The sequence below is a fragment of the Brachionichthys hirsutus genome, chromosome 11 (genome assembly GCF_040956055.1).
Source record: "Brachionichthys hirsutus isolate HB-005 chromosome 11, CSIRO-AGI_Bhir_v1, whole genome shotgun sequence".
Lineage (NCBI taxonomy): Eukaryota > Metazoa > Chordata > Actinopteri > Lophiiformes > Brachionichthyidae > Brachionichthys > Brachionichthys hirsutus.
Window position 1 is genome coordinate 842,731 of NC_090907.1, and position 21,602 is coordinate 864,332.

General features: G+C 50.5%; 2 protein-coding genes across 2 annotated transcripts; one reads left to right on the forward strand and one right to left on the reverse strand.

The window, feature by feature from the left end:
* The first annotated feature begins 615 nt into the window (after window positions 1–615).
* On the forward strand, window positions 616–7,864 carry zgc:162698 (Transmembrane protein 87A-like). Its single transcript, XM_068745145.1, has 21 exons — window positions 616–799; window positions 1,803–1,875; window positions 2,104–2,204; window positions 2,392–2,511; window positions 2,611–2,661; window positions 2,787–2,852; window positions 2,939–2,980; window positions 3,057–3,186; window positions 3,279–3,340; window positions 3,424–3,607; window positions 3,679–3,778; window positions 3,865–3,958; window positions 4,203–4,280; window positions 4,999–5,107; window positions 5,191–5,249; window positions 5,332–5,435; window positions 5,511–5,584; window positions 5,668–5,729; window positions 5,910–5,962; window positions 6,054–6,084; window positions 7,303–7,864. The coding sequence occupies exons 1-21, from the start codon at window positions 662–664 to the stop codon at window positions 7,342–7,344; spliced, it is 1,773 nt and encodes a 590-aa protein (XP_068601246.1). The 5' UTR covers window positions 616–661; the 3' UTR covers window positions 7,345–7,864.
* A 7,872-nt stretch (window positions 7,865–15,736) lies between these two features.
* si:ch211-137a8.4 (myristoylated alanine-rich C-kinase substrate) lies at window positions 15,737–16,890 on the reverse strand. The gene is made up of 2 exons (XM_068745690.1): window positions 15,912–16,890; window positions 15,737–15,792 (listed from the first exon to the last, which is right to left on the reverse strand). The coding sequence occupies exons 1-2, from the start codon at window positions 16,888–16,890 to the stop codon at window positions 15,737–15,739; spliced, it is 1,035 nt and encodes a 344-aa protein (XP_068601791.1).
* Window positions 16,891–21,602: the final 4,712 nt, after the last annotated feature.

Below are 21,602 nucleotides of genomic sequence, written 5' to 3' on the forward strand. Positions count from 1 at the left end.
TCACGTGACTCCAGGACTGTGGAAAAACCTGTCCCTGACGCCCCGATCATCATTAGCCTGATAGTTCTGATGAAGCAGCTTTTTTTCAGGACCCAGATCAGGAACTTTAGAAGATCTGATCTCAGGTCTGTCTGAATCCTTTCTATTTTTCATCTGATGTAAATTAAAAAAAATTTAGGAGTCCATAAATGTAGACATTCTTACGGTGGCCCTGAAGTGCAAATCACTACAACAAATAGAAGCAAATAGAAGCAAATTAAAAAACATTAAGGTGAGTTGAATTAAAGTTGAACTCCAGGTGAGTTAAACGCAGGAGAGATGGAAGAGGCGTTCACGGCCCTCCAGTGTAGCTCCGACCGGTAGAATCATACTGTACCGCCGCATTTGTCTCTTTGTCTAAATGCATACTAGCGACATAACTAAACCGTTTAATAATTAGTCAGAATAAATTAAACAACTATTTATTTCACCTTACCAGCCGTTCTTTTATAGCATAAATTATTTGAGCCATTTATATAAATGTAAAAAAACAGGGCTTTAAAATGTTTTTATATTTCCGACGTTCAGTGAACGCATCGAGCGGCTCGCGGCGGCGTCACGTGAAACCAGGAAGTATTCTGTCGTTCCGGACGCTTCGCCGTTTCTGCTTTTCCTGGCACAAATGGCGAGATCTACGGGTCCAGGTCGGACCGGATCGGTACTCCGGTCCCTGGCGGGTTTCCTGGCGGTGCTGACGGTGTTGACTGGACCGGTCGGTGCCGTGTCCGAACACGGTAAATGGACCCTCAACGTCACCAGTGTGAGTTTCCTGTGCGCCGTGAACCACCGGAGGCTGTATCGGTGTCTGCGTGTTTTAAAGCTGGCTGGTAGATCCGTTAAACCGGTTAGCGGTGACGCTAAGTGGCGTTTTATTGTGTGTTGTTTTTTTTTTTTGCGGTAAAGGTTCCGCTTATTGAGCTGCGTCACACGTCTAAACGTCGTTAGCCGGACTAGCCAATCACAGAAGCGTCAAACGAGTTACCAGCTTGTACTGGCGGTGTTAAATGAAGTGTCCAGTAGGCGGCAGTATAGCCTCTAATGAGAGAAGCGGACACGCGAGCAAGAGCACTGTGTTGACATCCAGTTAGCCAGGCTGTACTAGCATGCTAATAAACGAGCTAGCTAGCCCAGAGGCTCCAGAAGCAGAACATTACGCCGCTCAGAATAAAATCAGATTAATCTCTGCAGTTCATCACATTTAAATCTCATACATGATGATAATGCAGTAAATATAAAATACTGATATTGCTAATAAAAATGTTCACAGCAAAATGATTGATCATTTCTAGTTATTGATGTTTCACTATAACAAGCAACAGGCTCCGCCCACATTCGTGGTGTTGCATTCGTGTGAAACATCAGGTTAGACAAATCTGAGCCAAAAGAATAACATCTGAATCCGTGCGGAGTCGCATCCGGATCAGTTCTTTGATCGCCTTTCATCCCAAAGCTTCAGCGCGGTCTTTGCCCCAAAACATGAAATGTTGGAAATCACCTTCGTAAATGAGGCAGAAATGTCCGGGAAGCGGATTCCAGCTTTCCGGGCCCATTCCCGACACACAGACGGGATCGATGGACGAAAACGATTCAGTTTATTCCTTCAAGAGAAATGAAGTCATAAAAGGCAGCACGTCCAGCGATAAGCGGAAGATGAAAGAGCACCTCTCTCTTATCTCCCGGACCAAGTTTAATCAGAATAAATATGAGCCTCTGTTCTCCACGCGAAGCGTCGTAGCCAATCAGAGCGTCTGTTTGTGTTCCAGGAGCGTCTGAAGAGCCAACGCCTTTTCTTCTACACCCAAACGCTGTTGAACAACAGCTTCATCCACCTGAAACGTAGGTAACCCCCCCCCCCCCCCCCCCCCCCCCCGAAAAGCATTTCAAGGAGCGGTCTGTTATCTTAAAATGCTTCCTCCGATAAATACCAGTTTAACCCTGAAAGGTCACGAGTGGCTCGTCTGGAAAACACTTTATTTCACATGTTTACGTCTGCCATTAACTAACGTGTGTGTGTGTGTGTGTGCGCGTGTGCATGTGCGTGTGCGCGTGTGTGTGTGGTGACAGTGGTGTCAGAGGTGTGTAACTCCTCCCCGTCTCCGGTCCAGTTCGAGTTGTCCTGGTATCTGAGGAACTCTCGCTGCTACGATGAAGTCTTCGCCCTGAATGTGAGACCCTTTCCCTTCCTGCTCGGGCCCGGTTTGCTGACTGGTTCGGGCTCTCAGGCCCGTTTGATTCTTCTATCGACGTTTGAAAAGAGACGTCATTTAGGAATGAAATGAAGTGTGAGAGAAACGTCGCCGTGGAAACGGCGAATGTTTTAGCAGCTGCTTGTTCTCCTTTCGTTCGTTCCAGGCGAAGAACGTCGACCAGTACTTCATGAAGAAGACGGCTGCAGATGGAGGAGGAAGCGGATTTTATGTTTCACACCGGTATCCTCCAATCAGCTGCAGGGCTAACCTCAACTATGACGTGGTGACGCACACGCACACGCACACGCACACGCACACGCACACCGAACCGGGATCGGGAGCAGAGTGGGCTCACGCGGGGACTCTTTGTTCCCCCTGACAGTTCAGACTGGAACACTTTGACACTAAAGCCCCGCTGGCAGACGTGAAACAGGTGAGAGACGCGTCCTCCTTCTGAAACGGAGCCCCGGATTGGATCCTGGATCAGTTTGGCGCGGCCCCCGTGAGTCGCGTAGAAATAAGATCGGTGGTTTCCTTTCTCTCAAACGGGTTTCTCAGCCAACCAGCGGGAAGCCTCCGGATGACGGGAGGAAGAGGAGGGAGCTGGAGTCGCCCAAACCGAAGGTGCGCACGTCCGGCAGTCCGTACTCTTTGATGTTATTAAATGTTCTTTGTTCTTTCCTCCCGTCTTTCAACCTGTTTCGGGACAGATGGAGGAAACTTCAAATAAATCAGGAGAGCCTTCTGAAAAGGTCAGTCGGGGTCCGGCGAGGTCGGTCGTGCGCGTTTATCACAGCCAGCTGAAGGCGGAACTCCCGTGTCACTCAGACTCCGCCCCCTCCGGCTGACTTTGATGTGGTGGCCCAAACGTGGGAGGACGGACCCTACATGTTCATCCTGAGCATCGTCGAGGTCGGAGACGAGAGCCGAGCGTCGCCGGCGCCCTGGAGTCTGCAGCGTGAGTCGCGGCGTGGAGCGCTTCCTGTTCAACGTTAAGCGCCGGCGTAGCGCGGTTGCCCTGGCGACTGATGGCGTCCGTTGTGTTTCCAGTGGAGATCAGCATGAAGGGACCTCATGGCTTCATCTCAGCCTCCGAGTGGCCTCTGATGATGGTGAGAACGCGTCCGGCTGCCGTTCCTCCTGCCGCCGGCGCCGCGGCTGCACATTGTTGTCATCGCGTTGCCCCGCCCCCCAGTTCTACATGGCGATGTGCATCGTCTACGTGCTGCTGGCGTTCCTGTGGCTGCTTCTGTCCGCCTGCTACTGGAGGGATCTGCTCAGGATCCAGTTCTGGATCGGAGGAGTCATCTTCCTGGGCATGCTGGAGAAAGCCATCTATTACGCAGAGTTCCAGAGCATCCGATACGAGGGCTCCTCAGGTAGGCGGGGTTCGGTGGAGGAGGCGAGGCGAGCGATTGGCCTGTAAACGGTCTGCCCCCCCGCCCTGCAGTCTACGGGGCGGTGGTCTTTGCAGAGGTGCTCTCAACGGTGAAGAGGACTCTGGCCAGGGTGCTGGTGATCATCGCCAGTCTGGGCTACGGCATCGTCAAGTAAGCACCGAAGTCGGCGTGACGACTTCAGGCTGAGCCACAAAATGTCCGCCGGCGTCGGCTCAACGTGCGCGTCTGTCCTCCAGGCCCAGGCTCGGCGCGTTACTCCACAGAGTCGTCGGTGTCGGGTTGCTCTACCTGATCTTCGCCAACGTCGAGGGCATCTTAAGGGTCAACGCCGTGAGTGATGCGATCCCGAGGGCCCTTCGCTAATGCTTAGCGCAAAGCTGCGTTCACGCCCAGCGCCCGTCGGGAGCTTTGGTTTGAGGCGCGGTCGGGCGGATTAAACCTGTCCTACATTTTAAATTCACGTTCGAGTGAAATGTATTCGCAGTACATTTTGAAGTACAACTGTACTGACCGTGAATTCCAGCTCGGTGATGGTTACTTCATGCTCCCGCTGTGACTCGTCCTCTCTGTTCAGGGCCGAGGCGCCGACAGCAGCGTTCGGGTTTTGTGTGACATCATGCTGGCCCTCATTGACTCCTGCATTGTGTGGTGGATATCCTTTAACGAACGCACACACGAGCGTGTTAATAAACTAAAATAAAGCTTATCTGGGACGCCCACCACTAGAGGGCGATGCGGCTTAAGCTCTGCCTGTGGGCTTTGTTGTTTATTTGGGCTGCGTTGTGAATTATCACTATATTGGTCATTGGTAAGCCCCTCCCACCTGGAATGCCTCGGGAGGTGAATCAAACTTTTGGGCGTAAACTCAAAACCAGTCCGAACGTTTCGGAATCCTTTGCCGCCACTGCCTGTCTCTTCATCTTCATCTTCCTCCTCATCCTCTGCCACTCCATTTTGATTCCCTCTGACTCCTCCCCTTCTTCTTTTTGTCTGTTTTTCTTCTGTGGTTCTTTTCTTTGTCTCCAGGCTAAAGATGACGTAGTCCTCCTGGCCGCTATCCCTCTGGCTGTGCTGGACTCCGCCCTCTGCTGGTGGATATCCGCTACTGCATGCCCCACCCCCCCGTCTTATTTAGTTTAAGTTTCTTGCTTATTTTCTGACTTTCTGCTTTCGTCTTTGTCTGGTCAGCATCTGTAAATAACGCGGTTAATATCCTGCTGTGAACTGATTCGTTGATTTACGGTTTATTTTAGCTATTGAAACGTCTTTAGGGGCGTGACACTTCGCACGTAGCATCCAGCCGTCTCAGCAGAACGGGATCCGAACCCACGATGCGTTTGGTCTCTTGCGTTCCTTGACTGTGACGTCACATTTTCGTGAGTCTGGCGCAGACGATGAAGCTGCTGAGGCTGAGGAGGAACGTCGTGAAGCTCTCGCTCTACAGACACTTCACCAACACGCTCATCTTCGCCGTCGTGGGTACGGAGAACTCCGCGCGGGTTTTTATGTTTGCGTCTTCTCCTCGGGAATTTAAAATCTGTGCGTGTGTTTGTGTATTTCAGCGTCGGTCATCTTCATCGCTTGGAGCACCCGGACCTTCAGGGTGACTCAGTGTCACGCCGTAAGTTCTGATGTTTTAATTAGACGCCGGTAAAACCAGCTGATCCTGAAAGAGGAAGCTGCTCATGGAATAACTTCCGCAGGACTGGAGGGAGCTCTGGATCGACGAAGCCTTCTGGCGCTTCCTGTTCTCCTTCATCCTATTGGTCATCATGTTCCTATGGCGACCGTCGGCCAATAACCAGAGGTGTGAGGCGACTCGTGGCGGTTTATTTATTCTTTTTGTGAGGCGGTAAAGCCAGTTTCTTCCTCTGCCTGTCAGGTACGCCTTCAGCCCTCTGTTAGACGATGAAAGCGAGGAAGAGGAGAAGGAGCCCATGATGAGCGACGCGTTCGGTCAGACATCGTCCCCGTCCCCGTCCCCCGTCTTCCTTTAACCGTCGAGTCCGTCCTCACGCTTTGATCCTTTGCGTCTCCAGAGGGAGTGAAAATGAGAGGCTTGAAGAACGAGCCCAACGGGTCGGCCAAAGGCAGCAAAACGGTGAGCGAGCACGTGTGACGTCATCCGGGAGGAACCGCAGACCCGTCGCGTTCCGGGTTCTGAGACGCGGCTCGGCGCGTGACCCGTACAGGATCCTAAACGAACCCGGAACACTCGCACACGACTGAAGGCTAAACTCCGGCGGGAGTTACAGGTAAACGTCGTTGTTGGTTCTTCCAGGATGAAGATTTGAAGTGGGTCGAGGAGAACATCCCGACGTCCATCGCTGATGTGTGAGTCGTCGTCGTGGTTACGCCGACTATCACAACTGATCGTAAATGAACATCAAATCAATTCTGAAAGTGTTTCTGTTTTCTGCCTCAGCGCCCTGCCCCCGCTGCTGGACTCGGATGAGGTACGAGGTCACGTGTTCCGAAGTCGTCACCGAGCTGTGATGTCATCGATACGTCGGTCGTTTAATGCAAAACGTATCCGTCGTAAAACCGTGACGAGTTCCTTTTGCGTTCACACACACACACCCACACACACACACACACACACACACACACACCCACACACACACACACACACACACACACACACCCACACACACAGAGGAGTGTCGTTCCCAGTGTGAACAGCAAAGGACTGCAAGCAATCTGCCGCTGTTGTCATGGTTACAACTCACTGTTCATCTTCTGTTGTCATAGCAACCAGAACGATGTGACGCAGACGTGCCTGTCACTATTGATTATCTCCGATACAAATAGCGATTGGGTTAAATCTAACTCTTTGTTATTTGCTTTTTTAATTCCATTTGACCTTCTGACCTTCAAGCGGAACCTTTTTAAAGGATCCACCAATCATCAAAGTGACTCTTACGTAGCAATCTATTTGCCCCGTAATCCCCTGAGAGTTATTAAAATCCGCAGATTTACTAAACGGAGGATGAATGAAGCGGAGGACAGGAAAAGGGAAGGAGGTGGACGGACGGCGTCTCCGGTTCAATCTGCGGACGTGGACGTGGACGTTGTGATGAATCGGTCTTATTATGGGATGGAATCACCATTATGTAACAGCGTCTTGCTAGTTAGCAGACTAATTAAGCATCCAACCACGGCATCGCCGTTAGCTCGCGTTATGTAGCGCATGATGACGCAGGAGCTCTTGTTTTTGAACAGATTAGCATCAGATTAGCACCTTGTTAGCATCAGAGCTGTCGCTGGGCTTTTGAATCAGATTCATTGAACTTCAGATTAACTCAAAATGTTCCTGTCGTTTACAGTTCTGGTTTTTATCTACCGTATTTTCCGGAATCTAAGTCGCAGGAATAGCCAAACTATGAAAAAAGTGTGACTTATGCTCCTGAAAATACGGTAGTTTTGTTTTTTTATTCTGCTCTAGGCTAATGCTAACCTGATAAATGCAAATGCTGCACATTTAGCCTCCAGTAACAGTCAGAACTTTGTTTAAGACATAAGAGCTCATTGATTTATAAAGGGTTAGCTTTTTTTTGTGGCTGCCCAGGAGCCAACGCTCATTAGCATTAATATCGAGAAGCTAAGCTAACTTTCTCGTGTTCCACTCGTCTGTTTGTTACCATCCAAAACTTTCAATGTGTTTTCTGCTGCAGGAAATCATGACGACTAAGTTTGAGATGTCCAAGATGGAGTGAAGAAGAAAGTATGGAGCAAGAGAGGATGAATAGTAGAGCGTAGTATCAGCGTACGAGGTTTAATCGTGTTTGTGAGGAGGCAGCGATGGGTGTCGGTGTGATTTTACCCCTGAATTTATGAGCTTTGTAAGCCTTGATTCATTCAGGGGGAGAAATGTCCATCGCCACGGCGAAAAGATCCTTTTTGCCTTTTATTTTTATTGCCTGTTTGTATTTATATTTCGATACAGTATATTTTCAAAAGTTGCCTTCTCACCGTTTACATGCCGATGTGTGTTTTTCAAACGTTGGGTATTTTCATTCTCCCTGTTCTGCTTAGTTTTACTTTAACTAACGACGATTCTTTAAAACTGTCATGTCCGAAGTTGTGAATCTATAAAAGTGAAAGACTCGCTGCTTTAGAGGAATATCTGCGTTTATTTCTCCTTCTTGACTATTTGTGTGTGTTTTGTTTTTGTCTGATTTGGTGTTTCAGTGCAATTTGAATCATTAAAATTGTTCACGTTTGGGAAATTTCAAAGAGTGTGTCTATTTTAAATGTAAAGTTTGTGACAAAAGGAATAAAACACTAAACCCAAAGCTAGCATTCAACTAGCATTAATCCTGCTGTTGCTAGCTAGCTTTTAAGCTATCCACATCTAGCATTAATCCTGCTGTTGCTAGCTAGCTTTAAAGCTATCCATTCAATATAGACAAGGAAACCATTGATTATCTTTGTAGACAAGGGCGCTTCCCCATAAGCAAAAGCTAAGAAAACCAACAAACAAGCTAGCCCGCCCTGGAGTAACCTGAACGGTGTAAGAATGTTTTATAGCCCCCCCCACAATGAGGAAAGGGAAAAGATTCCAGTTCAAAGTCAACGTGATTCCGAGGCTCACCTCCGAAGTCGCCATGGGTCTGATAAAACGCATGGAAGAAATAAAAGCTTCAGCCCTAATCAATAACTCCTGCCCTCATGAAGTAGGGAAGTCGAAAATCAAGCCCATCAAAATCGCCCAGCGAGGATGAAGTTCCCGACAGTGTGACAACTGCGAGGAGAGCGCCAGCGCCCACGTTGCCAAAAGTGAAGAAAGCGTTGGACTTTTTTTTTTCTTGTTGAAGATTCATGTAAATAGTTACACCATCAATATAATAGACAAGACAAAGATAGACATTTTCTAATTTTTATTCAATAATGGTGCACCCCACCTCTCGCCCGCAGCCAGCGGTGATAGGTGCTGCAACACCTATGACCTGCAAGGCGTGGGGGGGCGGGGGTACACGATGCCGGGCCGTGAATGGTTGTCTGTGTGGCGACATGTTCAGGGTGCACCCCGCCACTCGCCCACAGGCAGCGGTGATAGGTGCTGCAACACCTATGACCTGCAAGGCGTGGGGGGGCCGGGGGTACAACGGACCTGATCGTCTCACCGAAAAGACTTGGATGGGTCTTCGGATTTCTTTGACCTCCGAAAGAGGCCACAGAAAGACCTGAAGACCCGAACAAAAGCGTTGCTCTTCTGTGTCTTTGTCTTCTCCAGACACGTCACCAGTATGTCGACGACCATTGGCATTCTGAAAATTGTGTCAACCGTGTAACTTGACACTTCCTTCCCCATCAGGATCATGCAGACTGTCCGCGGGTCGTCCATCACTTTGCAGAGCTTCTTATGGACAGCTTTGGCGAGCTCTTTGACCTGTTGCATGTTCATCTCCAGAGAGATGCTCGACTCCTGCACCCTGGCGACTAACAGACTCGTGATCAACTCGGTCATTTCCGTCATGTCCGTCATGTCAACGTTCGTCCCCTGGAAGATCCTTGAGAAGAGCACTGTGATAATCCAGCGACACCGCTCCTCCAAGTCTTCAGGCGACGCTGCTGTTTGGACGTCACTCCTCTCTTCAGTGGGGAGATCTTCCTCTTCCACAGGCACCAAAGGCACCCCTTCCATGATGGCCGGGGCCTCTGGCGGCTCTGGAAGAAATTCCTTTTTCCTTTCTGTGGGTTCACAGACGACATTTTCCCTTTTAAAATCGGTACTTTCCATGTCTTGGACGACGGCATCGGCGGCGTTTTTCATGGAACATCGCACATCGTCTGGAGGAATAAAATCTCCCACATTCACTGCCGGCACGTCCTTCGCTTTCTTCCTGCAGAGGAATTTGCGGACCTTGGGTGCAAATCTCTGGAGGAGCACCTTGAAGTGCAGCAGTATCCTCAACCAATTGTTCCCGGGATTTTTGAAGACACGCGGCGCACTTGCCTCCGGCGTGTTCGCAGTTACGGGGCTGCTGTGTGGCGAAGAGCATAAGCTCTTCATCACCTCGTTGGATAAAAGCCGTGATATTTCATACGGTGTCATGACCTCAACAACCTCTGGAACACCCATTGTAAAGGCAAGGACCGGTGGAATCACGTCTTCCAGCGCTTCCTGGACTTGCTGGTGTGCAACAGCAAAGCCCGTCCCTGACGTTTTTGCTTTCAGGGGAGAACTGGGAATCTTTTCAAGCAGTTCTGGAGCTTTTTCCAGAACTGCTTGACGCACATCATCAGTTACGACTTGAACTAAATCTGTGAACAAAACCGCAAGCTGTGCGTCAGTATTCGGATCAACGGTCCCTGACTGAAGACCCTCCCACTCTTCCTTGGTGAGAGTCCCAAGGAATCCTGTGAAAAGCTCACCGAGCTGTAAAGTGGATTGTGCATGGAGGGCCAGAGGCTTGTCCTCGGAGTTCTGTGGTGATGCTTGCATCTCTGTAGTTGTCATTGATCTTCGGTAGATACCTGAGAGTGTTAGTGTGTTTGTATATATAGGTTTCCTCCAGATGACTTCAACAGCACATCAAAGTGGAATATCACCATACACATCAATAGGTAACCCTTTGATGTGCACCCCCCCCCCCCCCCCGCCACCATCAAAGACAATAGTATGACACGTTACATCAAAGACAATAGTATACATCAAAGACACAGTAACACAGCATGGCAGCAATTTCATCACAAACATGGTCCCATGAAAATTCTGATCTTGATTCTCATTTACAAACAAACAATCTCATTTTTAAATGCTGAAGTCTCAAAACAAAAAAACGAGAACACACTTGCGTGTCCCTGATTTGGGTTTTTCTTCTTCACTTCTGGATAAAGAGTCTGTAGAGATTTAACCGGAGCATTTTGGTTGAACAAGAAGGAATAAAGGCGCAGTGTTTGTTGGACTAGCCATGAAGGGAAGAACCTGCACACAGTGTGTGTGTGTGTGTAGGTGTGTGTGTGGGGGGGGGGATTTGTTGCACTGAAACAGATCCGTGACGATTTCACACAGGTTCTCCAGAGAAAATAGTAAAACCGCTTGATCTCAATCCTCCGTGTAAAGTTCCAATTTCAGAGCCGCGTTCAAACTGAGTCAAAGTCAAACACTTGACCTGAGAACAGTCTGAATCCTGAAATGAACACAGACACAGACACAGACACAGACACAGACACAGACACAGACACAGACACAGACACAGACACAGACACAGACACAGACACAGACACAGACACAGACACACACACAGACACAGACACACACACACACACACAGACACAGACACAGACACAGACACAGACACAGACACAGACACAGACACAGACACAGACACAGACACAGACACAGACACAGACACAGACACAGACCGGAGGTGCTGGTTCTCTGGCAGTCACCCCTGAACAAGGGAAAGCTCCTCCTTTTATAGAGCAGCCTGGCTAACGAGCACAGGTGTGTGAAAATGAAGGCAGGTGCTGTCAATGACAGGCTCGTCAGGAGTAGCGGAGGTCAGAGGTCAGATCCATCCATAGCAGCTGTTACTTAAATCAAAGCAAGGCTTTCCTAAGATCTTTGAATCCATAAATGGGTTTTAATGTTAAAATGTAATATTTGTTCCTGACCTCATTCTGGATCAGAACCAGAAGACATTTTCATGATAGTTCATATCGGACCCTTTTCTAAATCCAGAACCTCCTTCGGGACGACTTCATCCCAGGTTGGGACTGCGAGCCGATTATGTAAAGGGTTGGGATTATCGATACACAGGTTAATGAGCGTTCCAGTGCCCCGCCCCCACCAGATGAAAACAGAAGTTGCAGTTTAGTTGTTAGATTTTCGTCTTTATTGTACTATTTTTTTTTCTTGACAATTTGCTAGCGGGCATGTGAAAACTTGGACCAACAAAACATCATCATGGTCATTATTGTTATTTTTTTTAATTACAGCGTGTTCTTAGAAAATAAAACAAGAAAGAAACTCCAAAGCAAAGAGGAAAAAGAAAAAATTACTTGAATAATGGATGACGTGTTTTCTTTTTTTTTTTATTCGTGTACACAATATAACAGTCTAAAAACATTAACACACAAAGCCGAAGACGTTACGGTGTCGGTTGGGAGGTGGCGTTCCTCAGGGCAGTTTATATACTGGAGCAGCATGGTCCTGCTACTGTCAAATACCTACTGGGGCAGACGGGGGGGGGGGCATATTCAGGGGGACTACAAACCAAAATGGCCATCATTATAAAACTAACAGTCTTTTTTTTTCTTTTTCTCTTTTCATTAAATCCACCAATCAGGAGTCGGATAAGTCGCTCGACGGGGAGGGGAATAAAGGGAGGGTGGAATGTCTCGATTTTTTTACACTTTTCTTTTCTCTCGTAGACAATATAAAATCTCACAGACAAGCAGAGAGAAAAATAAAAACACTGGATGTACACGTTTGTTTGTGTGGATGTGTCGGACGGAGGGATGGATGAGGGATGGATGGATGGATGGATGGAGGAGGAGGGCGTGATTTATTGCTCTCTGAGTGATTATTATTTTTCACTTCTCATCTACATGGATTGCATCTTTCTCATTCTCTCCCTCTGTCTCGCCATGGTGATCTGTTTACACGTGATTATTCGGGAGGAAGAGGAGGATGAGGAAGGAGTAGGAGGAGTTATGGAACGAGGGGGCGGGGACTGGGGGGGGGGGGGGGGGGCTCCTTGCTCAGCGAATCCCGGGCAGTTCTAATCCTCTTTGTGTGGCCTCACACGTTTTCCGCCTGTTTGTCTGGTAAATGATAACAGAAAAAAAATGTATTAAAAAATAGGTAAAAGGATAATAAACAGTCACATAAAAGGGTTCAATGTGTGTTTAGTGGTTTAGTACAGATGTCGCTTCAGTTAGTTTGGTTATTCTTGAGTTAAAGACGTACACAAAGCAAATAACATCATCATCATCATCATCATCATCGTCGTCTGGCATTCATTTCCATTTTTGTCCCTTCTTGCCTTCCATAGTTTCTCTGTCAGACCTTGTCCCTGATGTCCTGACTGTCTCTGGTTTGTCACGTCTACATCTTTCTGGCCCCGCCCCCCCGCGCGGAGCGAGAGGCGGCGGCTAATCTGGCTCGATGACGAGGCTCGGTGACGCTTTGATTTCGGCCTCTAATCTGTTGATGGACTCAACTCCATTGATGTCTGCTAAACCAGCTTTTCTCTTCCGCGGCTAACTATCTGAGCTACGGCTAGTTAGCGTTAGCAGCCAGCTGCCGGAGCACCGAGGATGGCGGTGGCCTTACGCGCATTTTCCTGTTCCTCCTCTTCCTCTTCCTCTGTTCTGAGTTGCAGAATCTATTTTGGTACCTAGCAAACTAGCTTTTAGCATTTTTTGCTAAACCCCACAACAACAATCTTATAAAAATCTTCCTGAGATTATTTATATATATTTTTGGTATTTCTTCGGCTCAGTCAGCAGCGGCCTGGAAGACGTCACGTCCTGATGCTTAGCGCCCAGCTCTCAGGTGTGGAAGGGGAAACAAATTTTAGCTTCAAAAGGAAAGCCGCCCCTGTGGCCAAATAAAGAAACACTTTAAATGTCAGGGGGCGACGAACTTAAAACTCGCTTCCTCTCATTAGCGCTCGACTCGTTTGTGTCCGTGGGTCATAACAGACCAGAAAGAAAAGCTGAAATGATGAATCCTGAAATGAAGGACTCCCGGGAGCTCAGGCTGAGGCAGCCGGTCTCGTGTCTGATAGTTATATTTCGATACAAGTTCACGAAGCGTTTTGTCTCGCCGCTGCGGCCCCCGGGAGCCCGAACTCACCGCCCGAGTAAATGTCACCCGGTTTTTCCATGAACTTGACATCATGGTTAAATTACCGGCCTCCGTCTCTCGTCTGTGAAACGTTTAACAACTAAACTGCAGTTCCTCTAAAGAGCTTTATGTTAATCATGCAATCACAACGGCGAGTCGACATGACCATTTGGGTTTGTGCAAAAGTTCAACATTTTGGGAAATACGCTCTAACTTGTGTTTAGCTGTTGTTAGCCTAGCATGGTTAAAAAACCCGGAAGGAAGGGAAATCCACCAGGTAAAAATGCATTAGCGTTAGATAGGCGCTTCCCCATGCTGGTGGTCGTTATGCTAAGCTAGGCTAACTACATCCTGAACCATGCCTGCACCAAACACAAAAAGACGTGATTGAAAACAGTCGTTCTCATAATGTTGAACTGTCCCTTTGACACGTGTGTTTGCATGCGTTTATTTGTGCTAGCCTTCGCTACGTCGTGCAGCTTTACGTGTTTTTTCCACGCACGAGTTTACCTGCGCTTTGTGTTTTTACCTACGTCTCATCGTGTGTCTGCGTCGTAACACCGGGCTCGACCGTTGTTGACGCACAGCTCCCTCTCTAATTGGTCGGTCGCTGCTGACATCGCGTCCTGAACGATGGCCACCGCTACATCTCGGAGATCCCTCTTCCTCATCTCCTCCTCCTCCTCCGCCTCCCTCTCTCCCTCATCACCTGACTCTGCATCATAGTGACAGCCTCCATTGTGCGGGGGCTCCCTTCCCTCTCCCTCCTCCTCCTCCTCCGACCTGCTAGCCGCTAGCGCTAGCTCAGGTCGCTGGCAGCTAGCTTGCTTAGTGCTAACGCTTGTTAGAGCAGGTGGTTGTTGTTGTTTGTTGTTAGTATCTCCTCCTTCGTTTGCTCTGCTGTTTCGAGGTTCTGACTCACCGCTGTTCACAGCTGCCGCGGCGTTGATGATCTTGGTGTTGGCCTCCTCTTTTGCTCCTGCCTCCTTGGTCTTCTTCACGGGGCTGTCCCCCGTCGTCTTCTCCTCCTCCTCCTGGTGATTATGTGTTGCGTCGTCCTCCATTGTTCCGTTGGAGCAGCTGTTTTCCCCGTTGGTCACCGGAGCATCGGCCGGCGACTCCTTCCCCTTCTCCTTCTCCTTCTCCACCTCCTTCTCCGCCTCCTTCTCCTTCTCCGCCTCCTCTGCATTCTCCGCCGTGGCCTCCGTCTTCTCCCCTGCTGCTGCGTCTTTGTCATTGGTCTCCTCGGCAGCTGTGGCTGCTTCGGTGTCTGCACCTCCTCCTCCCTCCGGGGCCTCCGTCTCCTCCTCCTCCTCCTCCTCCTCCTTGGTGCCCTCGCCGAGGTCCACACTGGTGGACTTGCCCTTTCGCATGATGAAGTTCTTCAGGGAAACGGCGCGGCCATAATGTGAGCGCTTGGCCTTGGCTGTCTTGCCCTCCTCACCTGCCCCATCCTCACCTGGAGGGCAGAAGGCATTCGGGGTTATTGATTACAGACTGATTTATCCCAGAGGACACTGCCACTTTAATTCGTTATTATCTCATCATCCCGTTTCATTCGACCACCTGATGAATTTGCGTCCAGCATCGCGTTCAGGTGTGGCTTCAGAACGCGATCGGACTCAGCTTCCCCCCAGCAGCCGTCTAAAGATGAACCATCAGGACCGAAGCCGTAGCGATAGCGTGCTAGCTAAAATTAGCCTCAAGGTATTGTTTAGTTTCCGTCAGCGGTAGCGTGCTAGCTAAAATTAGCCTCAAGGTAGCAGCATCTGCTCCTCTGGGATCTGGTTCTCATTGGCTGCTGGGGTTCTGCTTGTAAAGTTCTGAGTCCAATAGAATGATTTGGGTCAGAACCGAGGTCACGGACCGGGTTCATCCCCACGACTGTTGGGACGACAGAACCGCGGTTGACCCCGTCGTCCACCCCGGTGTAAAAGGTCGTGACGTAAATCATCGGTTTTCCCTCTATTCTGACAGACGATCCCGGAGCGCCTGCTCCCTGCTTTATTTCCCAGAACGCCGTCTCACCTGAGGCGCCAGCTGCAGTTGCGTCCTCCTCTCCAGTGGGGGCGCACTCTGTGTTGGCACGCTTGGATTTGGGGATGACGCGCTTCTTGAAGGAAGTCCAGATCTCACTGGCGTGTTGCGACACCGTTCCGCCTCCCGCTGCCGGCGCCTTCTCCTCCTCTCCTCCCTCAGCTTTCTCCTTCTCCTCCCCTCCCTCTGCCTTGGCCTCCTCTGCTCCTCCCTCGGCTTTAGCCTCTGCGCCTCCCTCGGCTCCTTCTGCCGCTCCTGCCTCCTCCGGCTCAGAGCCCTTGGCCTTGCCGCTGATCCCAACGATAGACGGGTCCCTCTTCAGGCCCTGGAAGGTCCAGGAGCGTTTCAGTTTCCACCTCTTCTGCCCCGAGTCCTTGGAGTCCAGCGTGGAGGAGTCTCTGCCGCCGCCTTCTCCATCTGCCCCCTCCTCTTTGCCCTCCTCACCTCCTCCTCCACTCTTTTTGTGCGCCTTCTGAGCCATGAGCTTCTTGAAGGAGTGCCAGCGCTTCATGTGCTTGGTTGTTGTTGTTGAGGAGGAGGAGGAGGATGGTTTCTGCTCTTCCTCTGCGCCTCCCTCTGCTCCTCCTGCTGCTGCTGCTTCATCTGCGGCGGACTCTGCAGTGGTGTTCAGTGCTTCGGGATCTTCCAGCCGGTCCAGGGACTTGGACCGAACCGTGACTTGCTTCTGGGGCTCTGCAGCAGCTCCGTCTTTCTTCTCGGTGCTGCGGTGGGAGAAGATCCTCGCCACCGGCTTCCTGATCAGATCTCGAACCGTCGACTTCGACTCGACAGGTTTGCTCTTCTCTCCTTTCTTCTCCTCCTCCTTCTCACCAGCTTCTGGTGCTTTCTCTATCGCCGCTTCCCCTTCTGCACCTCCTTCTGCTCCTCCCTCAGCCGCCGCAGCTTCCTCTCCTGCTTTCTCTGCCTCTTTGTTGCCTCCTTCAGCCGCGGCCTCCTCTCCTCCTCCAGCGGCGGCGCTGTGCTCCTTCTTCTTCCTTCCTCCCATCACCTTTCCCAGACCGCTCTTGTTGAGGAAGGAGTCCAGGAGGGAGGTCTTGGGTTCAGCGGAGGGCGTGTTCTCTGAACTCTGGGGAGGTGCTGCCTCCTCACTTGCCGTCGCTTCTCCTTCTTGAGCTCCTCCTGCTGCAGCGGTGTCATTATTCGCAGTCTCTTTGTTCTCGACAACCTCGCAGTTGGGGGCGGAGCCATCTTTATCGACAACCTCGCTGTTGAGGGCGGAGCCATCTTTATCGACAACCTCGTTGTTGACGGCGGAGCCATCTTTATCGACAACCTCGTTGTTGACAGTCTCTGAATTAGCATTGGCGTTTTTAGCCGGTTGCTCCGCCTCCCCCGGTTTGCTCTCGGGGGTTTTCCCGTCTTCCTGCACCACCGGCGCCGCGTTGGCCTCCGTTGCCGCCATTTAATGAGGTGGAAACAAATGACAACTAAAAAAATAGTGTTCCTTCCCTCCTTCCCTGGCCTTCTGCCCTCCTCTTCCTCTTCCTCGCTCTCTCTCTCCCTGGTATTTCTTTCCTCCCACTGTGGTGGCGCTCTCAGGTCATGGAGAGCAAGGTGGAGAACAGTTGCGAGGAGGAAAGATACTCAGCATCCTACTAGTCCTCCAAACACCTGCAAATAAGAGAGGGGGAAGAGGGGGGGGGAAGGGAAGGGGGGGGGGGGGGGGGGAGAGAAGAAGAGGAAGAGGCGGTTAGAGTCTGAATCAGCTCTGGAGAGGAGACGCTCAATGAGCCTCGTCTCGGCAATCACACCGTCCCAGAATCAGTCCCACGCTGGGGGGGGGGGGGCAGAGAAGCAACACCTGCACCAGACAAGCAGCTACAAAGAGACTTGACCCGGTTTGTTCTGTCTCTGTTGAGACTCAAGACAACAGCCAGATGAAACGAAACCCTCGGTGCGCCGGCGACGCTTCCGGGGTGTACCCTGCCTCATGCCCATAGTAAACCTGGGCTGGGCTCCAGCAGCGCCGGCGGCCCGGAGCGTGGATAAAGCGGACGTGAAAATGTCCGTCCTGGATTAGCCGACTTTTACCAGAACCCTCTTCGCGTCTGCGTTTAACACCTGATGATCCGGAAACTACAAAAGCGCAACCCTGTCTGATCCGGTATCTGCAACAACAACATCCGCTGCAGTCACTATCAACACGGGAGCGCCGCAGGGATGTGTGTCAAGCCCACCCGAGTTCAGAAGCCACCCATGAACTCCGGGGGTTCCAACAAGCATCCTCACCCTTATTGCCCCTGGGGCTCAGAGCCACCCCTTCAAGACTGGGAGTGAATTGAATGCAGATTTTACAAGATAGGATTTGTTTTTTTGCGTGTTTTTAACGTCTCCATTATAAGTAAATGGGAAAATCCTGCTAAGTTAGACCAAGACACATCTTCAGATTTTTTTGTCATCAAGATCCATCCAGCAGACAAACGTTGCAGGTGGAGGTAAGAAGGGCTGGAACCAACAACACTTTGTCTCTCAGCCCCTGTGCTGACAAAATGAAAACCAGGAAACACAACCACAACTCAAGATGAACGAGGGATGAAGACAGCCGGGCAGACGGAGAGGGAGACAGCGAGGTGTAAACGCAGACATCACACGCTCCAGATAATCCCTCGGCGGCCTGACCGGCCAACCGGACGGCTTCCCGGCGTTCCCGACTGGGACACGGGATGGAGAAACAACCGACCGACTGTTTGGACGATTTCTCCGTTGGACAGCCGGTGATTTAGCGTCGGTGGGGAAACCGAAGGGTCAAATGGGTCATCTATGCACACAGGAGCGTTTGCCGGGGGGGCGGGGCTCGCTTCCTTTATCTCCCAGAGTTCCCTGGACTTTTCCGGCGGGAGGATAATGAGATCTGCTCGGCGCCACCCGGTTTGCGTTCATGACTTCAGCGACATGTTTGGGCGGCGATTATGAAGCTCTCGCTCGCTGCTAATCAATAATTTCGTCTGCAATGGCTGAATCCATCAAAGCGTGAGTTCCAGCGGTAGCGTCCGCTCCGCTGCGTCTGAGTCCGGCGGGCGCCGATGGACGCGAGATTCACGTTGAATGCCGTCGTTCTCGGTGAGCGTTCAGGAGAACGTCGCCGACGAGCCGCCGTTTCGCCGCCCTTCTTCTCGCCTTTGATGTTTTCAGACAGGAGCAAGTCGCTCGGAAGTTTCACGAAGTTCTGAAACAAATTCAGGAAGTCTAGAATCTCTAGAAGTCGACACGCAATCGGCTTAACCTTCGATGCACCTCAGTGGATTGTACGACTAAAAGAATCCACCAATCGCGGGCTGCCTGTGCAACGATTGGTCAGGTGCATCTAGTTAGTAGGCGGGGCTTAAGCCCCCTGCGTCTGTGCCGTCGGCCTTTGTCATCCGCCGGTTATTCTAAAGTCTCTTTGGATTTGAGGAACATAACGACACCTTCCTCTGTGGATGTGTTATCTCTTCTTCTTCTTAGCGTTAGCTGCTAACTGCTAGCAGCTAGCAGCTGCTGCTAACCGAGTGGCCATCGAGCCGCTTCACGGAGCCGTAGCGGCGCCGTAATCCCGGATTCCCCGGTTCGATGCTCCTCAGAATAAATACGCGCAGCCTTAAACAAACGTTGTGATATTCAGAGCTGCGAGTTCTCTGGGTTTGCGTTTGGAGCGCGTCCTGCCACGCGGGACGCCGCCGCCGCCGCCGTCCTCCTTTGCTTTGGCGTGATTCGTCTCCCCGGCGGATGCCGATTCCTCCGCAGCATCAGCGTGTTGATGTGAGGCTGAAGCCCGGAGGTGTTGGAACAGCATCAGAGGATGATGACAAAATGGAGGGAGGGGAGGAAGAGGACGAGGAAGAGGAGCGCTGCAGACACGGGCTGATTGCAAATCCTGTCTGCACCTCCGCCCGTCCGTCTGTCCGTCTGTGCATCCATTCCGTTCTGTCTTTCTCCATCTCTTTTTTCAGATCCCGTCTGCCTTGTTTTCCTCCGTCTTTATTTCACCTCCTCCCTCCCTCCATCCCTCTTTCTATTCCTCCATCTCTGTCTACATATCTTTTGAACCTTCTCAAGCATTTGTTCTTTTGCCCCTTCCTCCTCCAGCTCTCTCTCTCTCTCTCTCTCTCTCCTTTCATGACCTTTCTTCTCTCCGCCCGTCTGGTTGGCTCTTTATTCTCAAATTAGTCTTTGGATCATTATTAGAGCGAGTAACGACCGATTTCCAATAACCTCATTTTTCAGTCACATTTCTAAAAACCAATCCAAGGACGTTGTGTCATTGACGCTAAACCGTCGTCCAATCAGCTGCGGTTTTAGCAGGAAATCGATCCGGTCGTGGGCGACGGCTCTTTTTGCCAGTAAAAAGAAAAGGTGCGGCGGTGATTTAAAAGACGGACAGGTAGAGCCACACCCGAGAGAGAGGGAGGAGTCTACAGCAAGGTGGGAGGGTGTGTCCGGCTGGAACGCTTTCATTTTGCATCATTTAAATGAGACGACTCGGATGCAAAGTGGCGAGAAGAAGTGCATCAGGCCCTGAGGAACACCTCCGGAGGGCAGGGTTTCCTCGGTGGTTAGAACACACACACAGAGACGGTAACACAACTCCACCTTATTATTGAACATCTAGCGCTGAAATCTCCCGGAGGACCAGGTGCGCCCCCGCCGGGTCACCGGTTGGGTTTCAGATTACCATTGTGAATCCTCAAGCGTTTGCATGAGCAGATATCCTGCGTGCTGATTGGCTCCGATGCCCTGGAGCGACGCCTGCCTTCTGGTGTGTTTAAATCTCAACGATATGATAATTCGCTAAATGAGCATCACGCGTTACGGAAGGAGATTTGAACCTAATTACAGAAACCGTAAAATCCAGAGGAAACTGTTTTACGGCGTCAATAAATCAGGAGGGCGGCGCCGTCATTTCTCATTGGTTGGTCTGTAATCAGACTCGCCCCCTGCTGGACATTAAAGAGGCGTGTCTTCTCAATCAATAGCAGCTCATCCGATCGGTAAATTCAGAGAACTTCCTGTTTGTGTCGCCCATCTGACGGTTCTGGTTCTGTGCTGCTCGTGGGAATAAAATCCAGATTGAGTTCTAAGGGGAACCTCGCGGCAGGCCGGGCCGGGCGTGGTCGGCTCCAGCCAGATGAACGGCTGTTGTTGTCGCTGCGGATTACAGCCAGGCGTGTTGCTGCGGCAGATTGGCCTTTTGGTGTAACGGTATTAAGATAATCTAATCCGGAGCTCGGAGAGCCGCCAATTTAAACTGGATTGGGTCCTCGGGTCCGATCGGCGAGCCTCTGATGGCTCCCGGGTCTTCGCTGCCTTTCATGTCTCTTGCGTCACGTTTTACATTTATCGTTCTTAAACTGGAACGCCTTCACGATCCCGCAGGTGCAACAAGTTCCGGCTTTAATTCATCTCATCAGAATCAGAGTAAAAATGGGTGAAATCTTTCATCGACTCGTGTTTCTGTGCTAATTAGCAAATCCTAGCCTGATAAAAAGCTACGCTAAAATGGCGATTGACGATATACATTAGCATACACGTGCTAAATGCTAGCATAGCCAGCACAAGAATAAAATATTCCACCAGCTACACTAACTTAAATGAATAACTTTGATCTTTTAGCGTCTCGGCATCGCCGCTGGACGACGAAATGAAGCTGTCCTTGACCTCCGACCTCTGACCCCTGGGAGCAGGAGGTCAATAACAGTGAAATTAAACAACTAAAGCAGATCTAGGGTCAGATTTGTAACCTGAAGCCGCACAGATGTTATTATTGTGTTAAATGATCAGCAGGATTATTCTAACACTACTGGATGCACCTGATCAACATTATGTCCAATAACTAATAACCAATCGATTGATTGCAGCTCTGACCGTCCCTCCCGGGGGGCTCCTGATCTGGGCCGCCTCCTTTTACAAAGACAGCTGATAGAATTCCAGGGAATGCTGAACAATAAAAGTTATTTTATTGATCGGCTTTGATGTGACCGCGGGCCCAGTTTGATCCGGGCTCCGCCTCATCGGGTCCGTGTTCGGGCGTGAAACCCTCATCCGGATCAGACACCCCCGGTTTAAAGGAGCATTCCGCCTCTCCTGTTTCCTCCATCATTATGAGAGACCATCATGGCCGCCTCGCAGACTAAATGC